This window comes from Phyllobates terribilis, unplaced genomic scaffold, assembly GCF_046119375.1.
Source record: "Phyllobates terribilis strain yellow unplaced genomic scaffold, ASM4611937v1 Scaffold_3__8_contigs__length_932513732, whole genome shotgun sequence".
Taxonomy (NCBI): domain Eukaryota; kingdom Metazoa; phylum Chordata; class Amphibia; order Anura; family Dendrobatidae; genus Phyllobates; species Phyllobates terribilis.
The window spans coordinates 887,937,722-887,950,304 of record NW_027362763.1 but is presented as its reverse complement, the minus strand read 5'-3'; the positions used below and the strand labels follow the sequence as shown (position 1 = coordinate 887,950,304).

Below are 12,583 nucleotides of genomic sequence, written 5' to 3'. Positions count from 1 at the left end.
TTACACGAATTAGAGAAGCATCACATGATTTTTCAAAGGGTGCCAATACTTTTGTCCACCCCCTTTTTTAGGTTTGGTGTGGAATTATATCCAATTTGGCATTAGGACAATTCTTTTTGTGTTTTTTCATTGAAGACAAATTAAATGAAGATAATAATACCAAAGAATTTGTGATTGCAATCATTTTCAGGAAGAAACTGAGTATTATCTGACAGAATTGCAGGGGTGCCAATACTTTGGCCACCACTGTATATAGACACATATATATATACACTGTGTGCAGAACTATTAGGCAAGTTGTATTTTAGAGGATTATTTTTATTATTGATCAACAACTATGTTCTCAATCAACCCAAAAGACTCATAAATATCCAAGCTTAATATTTTTGGAAGTTGTAGTGGTTTTTTTTTTAGATTTGGCTATCTTAGGAGGATATCTGTTTGTGCAGGTAACTATTACTGTGCAGAATTATTAGGCAACTTAATAAAAACCAAATATAATCCCATCTCACTTGTTTATTTTCACTAGGTAAACCAATATCAGTGCACAAAATTTAGAAATAAACATTTCTGACATGCAAAAACAAAAACCCCAAAAAATTAGTGATCAATATAGCCACCTTTCTTTATGATGAGACTCAACAGCCTTCCATCCATAGATTCTGTCAGTTGCTTGATCTGTTTTCGATCAACATTGCGTGCAGCAGCCACCACAGCCTCCCAGACACTGTTCCGAGAGGTGTACTGTTTTCCCTCCCTGTAGATATCACATTTTATGATGGACCACAGGTTCTCTATGGGGTTCAGATCAGGTGAACAAGGGGGCCATGTCATTATTTTTTCTTCTTTTAGACCTTTACTGGCCAGCCACGCTGTGGAGTAGTTGGATGCATGTGATTGAGCATTGTCCTGCATGAAAATCATGTTTTTCTTGAACGATACCGACTTCTTCCTGTACCACTGCTTGACGAAGTTGTCTACCAGAAACTGGCAGTAGGTCTGGGAGTTGAGCTTCACTCCATCCTCAACCCGAAAAGGTCCAACAAGTTCATCTTTGATGATACCAGCTCATACCAGTACCCCACCTCCACCTTGCTGGCGTCTGAGTCGGAGTGGAGCTCTCTGCCCTTTACTGATCCAGCCTCTGGCCCATCCATCTGGCCCATCAAGAGTCACTCTCATTACATCAGTCCACAAAACCTTTGAAAAATCAGTCTTAAGATATTTCTTGGCCCATTCTTGACGTTTTATCTTATGTTTCTTGTTCAAAGGTGGTTGTTTTTCAGCCTTCCTTACCTTGGCCATGTCCCTGAGTATCGTACACCTTGTGCTTTTTGATACTCCAGTAACGTTGCAGCTCTGAAATATGGCAAAACTGGTGGCGAATGGCATCTTGACAGCTTCACGCTTGATTTTCCTCAATTCATGGGCAGTTATTTTGCGCCTTTTTTGGCCAACACGCTTCTTGCGAACCTGTTGGCTATTTGCCATGAAACGCTTGATCGTGCGGTGATCACACTTCAAAAGTTTGGAAATTTCAAGACTGCTGCATCCCTCTGCAAGACATCTCACTATTTTGGACTTTTCAGAGCCCGTCAAATCTCTCTTCTGACCCATTTTGCCAAAGGAAAGGAAGTTGCCTAATAATTAGGCACACCTTATATAGGGTGTTGATGTCATTAGTCAACACCCCTCCTCATTACAGAGATGCACATCACCAGATTTACTTAATTGATATTTCGCTCTCAAGCCTATGCAGCTTGGAGTAGGATAACAGGTATAAAAAGTATCATGTGATCAAAATACTCATTTGCCTAATAATTCTGCACACAGTGTATATATATATACACAATATACATATCAAAGACTGACCGTCACCTTCAAACAGAAAACAGGTGTGAACAGGTGCAAGCTAAGAGTAGATACTTCCATATGTAACAAACAAAGCAATGATATAGCATGCAAACATGAGGCTGTTCAGAGCAGCAGTCAGAGGTAGTAAAGAGGCAAGAGGGAGGATTGGCTGAGAACATCAGCCATGCTTACCAGGCTCGTCATCCTGTCTGTGCCTGAATGCTGAGAAGCCGGGGGTCGTGTCCAGGAATCCCGCTCTCTGCAGGGTTCACAGTGCACTATGGTTGCTCTTCTATTTGTACTGCGCATGTCAGCGTTTTTCACGCATGTGCAGTACAAACTTCAGCAAAATTTTAAAAAATTCACGGACAGTGCTTTTTTCTGCTGAATGTTATAGATGGCAGAGAAAAAGAATGGGTTTTTACGGAAGGTTGACAACCTAGCCGGAGAAGGGGGCCCGGTGTCGAAGTGCTGCGGCCGATATGGACGGTACGCTCCTGACCTTAGTATTTGCATCTTTAGATACAGTAAATTACATCATTACAAAGCTAAAGGTATATTCATCCAATAGCATACAACTGGAGCGCCCCTTTAATTATCATGTGTTGAAAAAAAAAAGGTTGAGAGACATATTATTCAAAGGCAAAGACAAAACAGTCTTCTTCCTATTTTAGGAACAAATGGCTGCAGCTTCCAGCACTTTTAATTGTGCCTACTTTAGTGTATAAAAGCAATGTTCTTGACACCTGCCCGGAGTGTCTCATTTAAAATATCAATCCTGCCATGTCAAGGCTTTCATTAGCCTAAAGAGGATTTTAACCAACAGTCTTAATTAGCATGAAAACCTAAGTGCATGAAATGTGTTCTATCATCCTCTTCAATTAAATTACAGAGAAACAGGCTGCAACATTTCAGAAAGATTTGATTTCTTGCATAAACACTGAAAGTAAAATTACCTTTGCCGCTCTTTTCAGAGGGCTTAATTATGAAGGGCACAAGGATTTCTGGTTTAACGTCTGCTAGTTTGTTGTCTCTGGATTTGTCTTCTGCTCCATTGGGTTTGGGTTCTTGTACTTCATCACTAGATAACTTGAATTCAGGAACTATTCTTTTTAAGAGCTCCCACACGTCTTCGAGACAGTAATTTCTGAAATATGAGAATAATTACAGTAAGGAGGAACGTGACATCAGAAATAACCAATTTAAATTGAGTTTCTCTGATATTATTCCAAACCACTATCTATATTTAAACAAAATAGTAAAATCTTCCAGTTTTCACTTTGGCCACAGAGCTTCATATTAGGTTGAAACTCTATATTCTGTAGAGATCACTTTCTAGTTGTCATCACATTATCATCACAGACAGGATTGCAATGAAAGATAATACCTATGTATAGATAACGTCCATTATTCACAATGGGTGACCGTCACAGCTCACCTCCTCCCCCTCTCTGCACAATTACCTCTGCATAGATCACAGAGTATGCTTACAAAACTTAGTTATAGAAGTCAATGAACAACTTCACTATATGATCCATGTGGCTGCTGTAAAGTATATTGCTAAATGCTGTTGACACCAGGCCCTATAATTTGTGGTCGACTTCTCTGTCTGCCAAGCCACAGCAGATACACCTTTTCTCTGGGTGTTTAGGTTCTGTTGTCCTTGCTTTAGTCTTTTTAAGGTAACAGGTGTTTTCATTTACTCATTTGTCTGCCCTATCACCTTTCGGGTGTGGCTTTATATACTTTCTTCCTGCTGGTATTTCCAGCTGGTGATAGTCTAATTTTGTTGTCCAGCCATTCTACTGTAGTTTAAGCCACTCAGTGAAAGACCAGCTAGGATTTATCTCTTTGCTGTTTATGTTCTTTACCCTGCAACTATCTTCTGTTTCTTTTTAGGAAGTAGGCAGCATATTTTCTAACAGTATATACTTAATCTTTTATTTTGTATTTTGTGGTTTGTTTACTCACTCTGGGATCTCTTTCTTTTTCAGCAGTTTTCCTTCTGTAGGTAATTTGCACTCTGCTCTGCCCTCCCGTTCGTTAGGAGGAACGTGTTGCGCTTGACGGCCATTCAGGCAGCATAGTCCCGAGTTGTCTAGTCTGCGGTTAGGGCTATCTCAGCTCACGTAGAAACCACTAGAGACTGTGGGGTCAGGATCTCTAGTCTGTACAGGAACCGGCAGGGTCAGTTGCAGTTTTTAGTGTGTTACCTATTTTCCCGCGTGAGTTGCTACACTATTATAACACTCTGGTTTTAATTAGTAAAAAAAATATAGATATTACATTCCCATTAAAAGGAAATTTAATGCTCTGCTCGCATTAACATTTAAGCTTTGCATCACTAAAGTGTATATTACATATGGGAATTGATTTATGATTTATTTCTGCAAATTATACAAACGCTTCACAAAATACTAATTTTCGGAATGTTCCAAGGGGATCCAGTTATTTAAATATCTTAGAAACCCTCTTTTTTTAATTAGTTAAAAAGTTCTGTCATGTACTTCTTAATAATTACATTATCGTTAACAGATAAAAATATTCTTTATTGTTACACAGGGTACTTATTGTACAATGTATTCGAAAAACAGATGTATGTTCCACGCATGGTGTTTTTGCAATGCTTTTGCTGAGTATTTTACTCAGCGTATTTGGTGTGTAAAATATGCAGCGTTTTATAGTACCAGCATAATCAATGAGATTTCTGAAATCTCATTGTAGGCGTTTATTATAGACCACCTGGGCAAGTTAAAGATATGGATGAACTCTTTATGCATCAGACGGCCAAGTTGACAAAATACAACGTAGTCATCATGGGAGATTTCAACTATCCAGATATTTGTTGGGAATCTCTCTCAGGCAAAAGTAACGGATCCAGCAAATTCTTATCCTCTGTTGCTGACAACTTTATCTTCCAAAAGGTAGAAGAGGGAACAAGGGGATCTGCTACCTTGGATCTAATCCTCATAAACAGGGAGGAAATGGTTGAGGAGGTAAGGGTAGCAGGGAATTTAGGAGGCAGCGATCATGCTATCATAGAATTTTGGATAACTAGAGGAGGAAGACATGTGAAGAGTCAGACTTCAAGGTTGGATTTCAGAAAGGCAAATTTTAAGGGACTCAGAAAGATGATAAGAGGGATTCAATGGCTGGATGTTCTTAAGGACAGAAAAGTCCAGGAAGGAAGGTAAATTTTGAAAAATTAGATTCTCAAAGTACAATCGTTAACAATCCCTAAAAGAGGGAAGAATAGGAAGCATTTAAGGAAACCAGGATGGATGAACACAGAATTTAAACACATGCTAAAAAGGAAGAAAGAAATGTTTATCAAATCGAAAGAAGGAGGCATATCTAAAGAAGAATATAATGCTGTCTGCAGAACCTGTAGGGAACGTATCAGATTAGCTAAAGCTGATAATCAATGAAGGCTTGCAAGAGATGTCAAAAGCAAAAAGAAAGGATTTTGGGGGTATGTCAAAAGTAAAAGAAAAGTCAAAGATGCTATAGGATTTTTACAGGATGAAAATGGTAAAGTGGTAAAAAATGATGCTGAGAAGACTGAACTTTTAAATTCCTATTTTGCATCTGTTTTCTCTCAGAAAATAAATGTAACATCAACTGATCTTCACTGTACTATTGAAGAAATAGAAGAATCCACACTATCTATAAATAGAGAGATAGTGAGGGAATACTTAGCTAACATAAATTAATTCAAGTCTCCAGGTCCAGATGAATCTGCATCCTAGGGTAATGAAGAAGATAGCAGAGGAAATTAGTGAACCACTCCATAACCTTTGAAAATTCTTGGAGAACAGGAGAAGTCCCAGAAGACTGGAGAAGAGCGAATGTTGTCCCTATCTTCAAAAAGGGGAAGAAGGTGGACCCAGGGAACTACAGGCCTGTGAGCCTTACATCTATATCAGGAAAGATCTTTGAACAAATTATTAAATGGCATGTATGTAAGTACTTGGATAAGAATACAGCAATTAACAAGAGCCAGCATGGGTTTGTAACTAATAAGTCATGTGAGACTAACTTAATTTCCTTCTATGACATTATCACTGACTGGGTGGATCAGGGAAACGCAGTAGATATATCTTGACTTCAGCAAAGCATTTGACAAAGTATCTCATACCATCCTTATTGAAAAAATGACCAACTATGAAATGGACAAGGCAACTCTTAGGTGGATTCATAACTGGCTTAGTGATCGGACCCAAAGAGTGGTCATAAATGGTTTCCCATGCAGTTGGAAGAATGTCTCAAGTGGTGCACCACAAGGCTCTGTCCTGAGTCCTGTATTGTTCAACATCTTTATCAATGATTTAGATGAAAGAATTGAGGGTAAATTGATTACGTTTGCTGATGACACAAAGCTAGGAGGGATAACTAATACTAGAGAAGAGAGAGAGAAGATTCAAAAGGATCTAAACAAACTGGAACTGTGAGTAACAACTAACAGAATTTTTTTTTAACAGGGAGAAATGCAAAGTCCTACATCTGGACAAGAAAAATGAAAAAAACATATAACATATACAGAATGGGAGGAATAGGGCTAAGCAACAGAACATGAGAAAAAGATTGGGGTATGCTAATAGATTACAGACTGAACATGAGTCAACAGCGTGACGCAGCTGCAAAAAAGGCAAACACAATTCTGAGTTACATTAACAGAAGCATTCAGTCTAGATCACATGATGTAATTATTCCCCTCTACTCCTCTTTGGTCAGACCTCATCTGGAATACTGTGTCCAGTTATGGGCACCACATTTTAAAAAAGACATCGAAAAACTGGAGAAGAGCGACCAGAATGGTGACCAGTCTGCAAACAATGTCCTATGAGGAACGATTAGAGGATTTGGGAATGTTTAGCTTTCAAAAGAGAAGTCTGAGAGGAGACTTAATAGCTGTATACAAATATCTCAAGGGTTGTCACACTGTGTAGAGGGATCATCTTTATCCTCATTTACACAAAGAAAGACTGGAATCAATGGGATGAAACTGAATGGCAGAAGATACAGATTTAATATTAGAAAAAACTTTTTGACAGTGAGGATGATCAACAAGTGGATCCTTCTTCTACGAAAGGTGGTGAGTTCTCCTTCAATAGAAGTCTTCAAACAGAGGCTGGACAGATATCTGTCTGATATGGTTTACTGAATCCTGCATTGAGCAGGGAGTTGGACGCGATGACCCCAGAGGCCCCTTTCAACTCAAAGATTCTATGATCTTATGCACATGCTGTATATTTTTTCAGCATGTATTTTGAGCCCTACTGCATTTTTGCCAAGACACAGCATGTCAATTATTTCAACATTTTTGCTGCACCTTTCACCCATTAAAATGAATGGGTGAAAAACATAAGTAAATACGCTGCAAAAATGTGTGCAAAAACACATGTAATAACGTGACAAAAATGCATGTATTTTACGCAGTGTTTTTCCTGCCACCACTTGGATTTTGGTGCAGAAAAATCACTGCAAAAACACTAAGTGTGAACATACCTTAAAGCTTGCTGATATTTTTGCCAGCTAACATACAGTATCTGTTTTCAACATTTAGATTTGCCATTAAAGTCAGACTTTAGAAAGTCTGTTAGCTGTTTATTCCATCGATACAATAAACCCAATTCATGGGCTTCAATTATCTCTAGCTGTCTCAAAGGACGTTGACCATACACGTCCAACCGGAACTTGCCACACCAGGGCAGGGAGATGCCAGTCAGGGAGATACAAAGGGAGGGGGTGAAGGAGCTGGTAAAGGGGAGCCCTGACCATAAGGAGAGGGAGTAGATGGTGACCCCTCAACATTCACCTTAGGCTGACACTTGCGCTCCCTATCGCCCTAGATGGGTCCTCCCCTCGTGCGCCGTCGCGTGCCTAAGTCCTGGCTGACCCTGGCTCTTAGCCCTAGATAGTGTACAGGGCAGCAAAACACATGTCTTACTTCTACTATAAAACAACAAAGGTAAAGCGACAGACAAGGGAACACACAAACAAATGGCAATCCACAGGAATGAAAGGAACACAAATAGTGATGAGCGAGTATGGTCGGTTAACCCTTTCAGCGAGTATACTAGGGCGAGTACCGAGTATCTCCAGTGTACTCGGTGATATGTTTGAATTATTCCCGTGTGCATGATTTGCAACTGTTTGAAAGCTTTAATACATGTGAGGAATGCTTGTTTCTTTCGCATTCCTCACATGTATTAAAACTGTCAAACAGTAGCAAATCATGCACACGGGAGTGATTCAAACATATCACTGAGTACGCTGAAGATACTTGGTACTCGCCCGAGTATACTCACCGAAAGGGTTAACCGAACATACTCACTCATCACTAAACACAAACAACTTCTCCAGGAACACAAAAGCTACTCCAGATAAGCAAGGCTCAGGAAAGAACAAACTATTGTTGGCATGGGAGGAAGACAGAAATGAGCTTAAATAGTGAAGTGGGAGTGTTACCAATAAGCAGCAGCTGAGACCAAAGTCAAAGAGAAACTCAGCAGACTTAAACCAAGAACACTTAACCCCGTTCATGCCAAAAGAAACAAACCCGCACCACTCATGTGAATGGGCACGTAGATTCCAAACAGGATCTATGATCAGCTAGTCTCTGTGATCTTCTGATCCCAGGTGCACCACAGATCCCAAAAGGGTGTGGTACACTCGTGACAGAACGGTATTTTAACATCTGCTCTTTATGGGAATCCCATCTACACAGATAAGCATATCTAAGCAAATGGATTGCCGATGCCAAGTTCCCTTGCGCTCAGTAAATAAAAGGCTCCACCAAAATGTCTGAAGAGAAACAATAGATGGGTCATCTGCGCTGCGGATGGAGATTCGTAAGAATGGTCCATGTTATGTAGATTTGATGCGGTTTTATTATCAACGCGTTTGGAAGTCTTTATACTTCTTCATCAGAATATAATGATATAGTAAAAACGCATCAAGTACACTTTGTATCCTGGATGTCATGCTAAGCATGGGGAGAACCCAGCAAATAACGACGGGAAAAGGTGAGGGAGCCCTACAACTAGGGAAAGGGAGCGTGGAGACGCCTAAACAGATCTAACGACAAACCCTGACTCCCCTATATACCCTAAATAGGTTCTGCACCTATTGCCAAGCAGGAAACCTGGCCCTAGCTGACCCAAAGGCTAGGACCTAGGTAGGGAGCGGGAGGAGTGAGCACTAAGTCAGCCCCACTACAAACTAAAGTACACACAGGGGAAACAAACGGGAATACACTTAGCTCCAAGATGACACCGGAAAAAGCACGGCAACAATCAACGAAGGAACTCCAAGGTAATTCTAGTTACCTCCGATGCTGAAACCCACATCCTTTCCTCTGGACTGTAACCCCTCCAGTGCATCAAGTACTGAAGGGAATGACACTGAAGATGAGAATCCACAATCTTTGATATTTGGAACTCTAAATTGCCATCAACCATGATGGGGGGCGGCAGCAATGGGGAGGACCGAAGAGGTACCACATACTTCTTAAGCAGAGACCTGTGAAACACATTGTGTATCCAAAGAGCCTGAGGTAATTCCAGACAAAATATTGCCGGGTTAATGATGGCGGTTATTTTATAGAGACCAATAAACCTAGGTCTCAGCTTCCAGGAAGGAACCTTCAACTTGATATTCTTGGTAGAAAACCACACAAAGTCATTCACACTTAGGTCCGAACCTGGTGAGCGTTTCCTGTCAGCCATACGTTTGTATCCATCTCCCATGAGTTTCAAATTATTCTGAATCCCCTGCCCACACAGAAGAGAGTGATGAAGCAAAACGCTACTCCTCAGGAACTCCCGAAGCCCCCCCACCACTAAAGGTACCAAACTGCGGATGAAAACCATATGCACCAAAGAACGGTGACCTGCCAGTAGACTCTTGGTGATTATTGATTATAGAAAACTCGGCCCAATCCTCCTGGTTCTCGGAGTCAAAACACCTGAGGTAAGTCTCCAAATTTTTATTTATGCGCTCAGTCTGTCCATTCGACTGAGAATGGAAGGCAGAAGAAAAGGATAACTGCATCCCCAGTCGAGTACAAAAAGCTTTCCAGAATTTTGAAGCTAGCTGGGTCCCCTGATCTGACACCACATCGGAAGAAACCCCGTGAAGCTTCACAATCTCATTAATGAATACCTGAGCCAGAGTCTTGGCATTCGGAAGTGCCTGTAATAGGATGAAATGTACCATATTACTGAACCTATACACAACCACCAAAGCCACGTCTTGCCTGCAGATACCGGTAGGTCAGTAATAAAATCCATGGACAAGTATGTCCATGGTCTACTAGGAATAGGCAGCGGCAAAAGAGAACCAGATGGAAAAGTATGCGATACTTTAAAACGCGCACAAACACTGCAAGCAGACACATGGTTAACCACATCCTGATGCAACCCTAGCCACTAAAAACCACAGGAAAAGAGGTCCACAGTTGACTTACTACCTGGATGACCAGCAAGAACAGAGTTGTGATGTCTCCTAATTACTTTACAGCGGCGATTAGATGGCATAAACAACCTCCCCGAAGGACAGGAGACAGGGGGGTCCCCTTGAGCCTCCAACACCTTCCCTTCCAGGTCAGCGTACAAGGCCAAAATGACCACTCCCTTCTGCAAGATAGGGACAGGGTTCTAATGGTCACTACCACCAGTGAAACTCCGGGACAACGCATCAGCCTTGATGTTTTTAACCCCTGGACGGAAAGTGACAAATGAACCAAGTAAAAACCAAAGACCATCTAGCCTGCCTAGGGTTGAGACGCTTAACAGACTGGAGATATGACAGGTTCTTATGGTCCATGATAACAGTAACAGGATGGACTGCCCCCTCCAACCAATGTTGCCATTCCTCAAAAGCTCAAAAGCCAATTTAATCGCCAAAGGCTCCCTATTACCCACGTCATAATTTCTCTCTGCCAAAGACAGCTTTTTGGAAAAGAAAGGGCATGGACACCATTTACCAGGGGACGGACCCTGAGACAACACAGCCCCAACCCCCACCTCCGACGTATCAACTTCAACCACGAAAGGTTGAGAAACATCAGGTTGACTGAGTATAGGTGCTATGGCAAAACATCTCTTTAAAGAGGAAAAAGCCTGCTGGGAGGCATTCGACCAATTAGAAAAATCCGACCGCTTTTCTGTCATGTCAGTAAGGGGTTTCACTATTACTGAATAATTTTGGATACATTTCCGGTAAAAATTAGTAAACCCCCAGAAAGTACTGCAATGCCTTCAAGTTCTCAGGATGATCCCAATTAAGTATAGCACGGATCTTTTCCGAATTCATCCAAAAACCCGACAGTGACAACAGATACCCCAATAATTGCACCTCATGGACAGCAAACACACATTTCTCCAGTTTGGAATAAAGTTTGTTATCTCTTAAAATCTGTAGTACCTGTTTAACATGACCCTGATGTGTCTCTAAATCAGGTGAGTAAATCAAAATGTCATCCAAATAAACCACCACAAACCTGCCCACTAAATGGTGGAAAATATAATTTTCGAAATGCTGGAAAACCGCAGGTGCATTGGTGAAACTAAAAGGCATAACCAGACTCTCGAAATGCCCCTCAGAGGTGTTGAAATCCGTTTTCCATTCATCCCCCTCTCTGATTCTAACCAGATTATAGGCTCCCATTAAATCCAACTTGGAAAACACTTTAGCTCCCACAATCTGGTTAAATAAATCCGGAATCAGAGGAAGAGGATAAGGATCTCGGATGGTAATTTGATTTAATTACCGGAAATCTAAACAGGGAAGGAGACCGCCATCTTTCTTCTTAACGAAGAAGAACTCTGCCGCCACGGGCGAAGAGGAGGGTCTGATATGTCCCTTCTCCAGACTCTCAGCAATGAAATCCTTAATGGCTTGTCTCTCAGGACCAGAAAGATTATACAGTCTGGACTTGGGTAGTTTAGCTCCGGGAATCAGGTTAATGGGACAGTCATACCCACGATGAGGAGGCAAGCAGAGCCCTGAGGCAAAGAGAAAGCCCAGGATTGAAGATCTCCTTGTAACAGTGAGATTATAATCCCCACTCACTTCTCCTCATCTACAAAAGTTTAGGGTCAAAGCTTAAAGTATAATTTACAAGCTTCTTTAAACACTAAAAACTTGTCTCTACCTCCTGAAAACCTGTCTGGGAGGGCAATTTTGGTCTCAAGCTGGACCGGCCTACCCGTAGAGTCCCCAACATTAGGAGTATGCGGCCGCTGCTGTTGCTGCTGAACAGCTGATCGAAGGTCAGCTACCTCCAGTGACAAACTCCGAAGCTGCTCCGCTAGCACCGAAACGGGGTTCATAACAAGACAAAAGAAAACGAAAGTCAGGTTTTTTTTCGTTACTGGCTGGTGATAATGTCACGCTAGGTATGGGGAGACCCCAGCATATAACGACGGGAAAAGGGGATGGAGCCCTACAACTAGCGAAAGGGAGAGTGGAGACCCCTAAACAGATCTAACGACAAACCCTGACTCACTCTAGATACTAAATAGGTTCTGCACCTATCGCTGAGCAGGAAACCCAGCCCTGGCTGACCCTAAGGCTAGGTCCTAGGTAGGGAGCGGGAGGGGTGAGCACTGAATCAGCCCCACTACAAAGTACACACAGGGGAAACAAACAGAGGAATACACTTAGCTCCAAGATGACACTGGAGAAAGTACGGCAACAATCCACAAAGGAATTCAAGGTAATT

General features: G+C 41.5%; 1 protein-coding gene across 1 annotated transcript in view; it reads right to left on the bottom strand.

Annotated features, from left to right (window-relative positions):
* The window catches only part of ADGB (androglobin), a 443,164-nt gene that overhangs the window by 328,968 nt on the left and 101,613 nt on the right, over positions 1-12,583 (bottom strand). Inside the window, exon 8 of the mRNA XM_073672692.1 lies at positions 2,811-3,001. Within this exon, the coding sequence (XP_073528793.1) occupies positions 2,811-3,001 (191 nt within the window). The remainder of the gene's footprint in view (positions 1-2,810; positions 3,002-12,583) is intronic.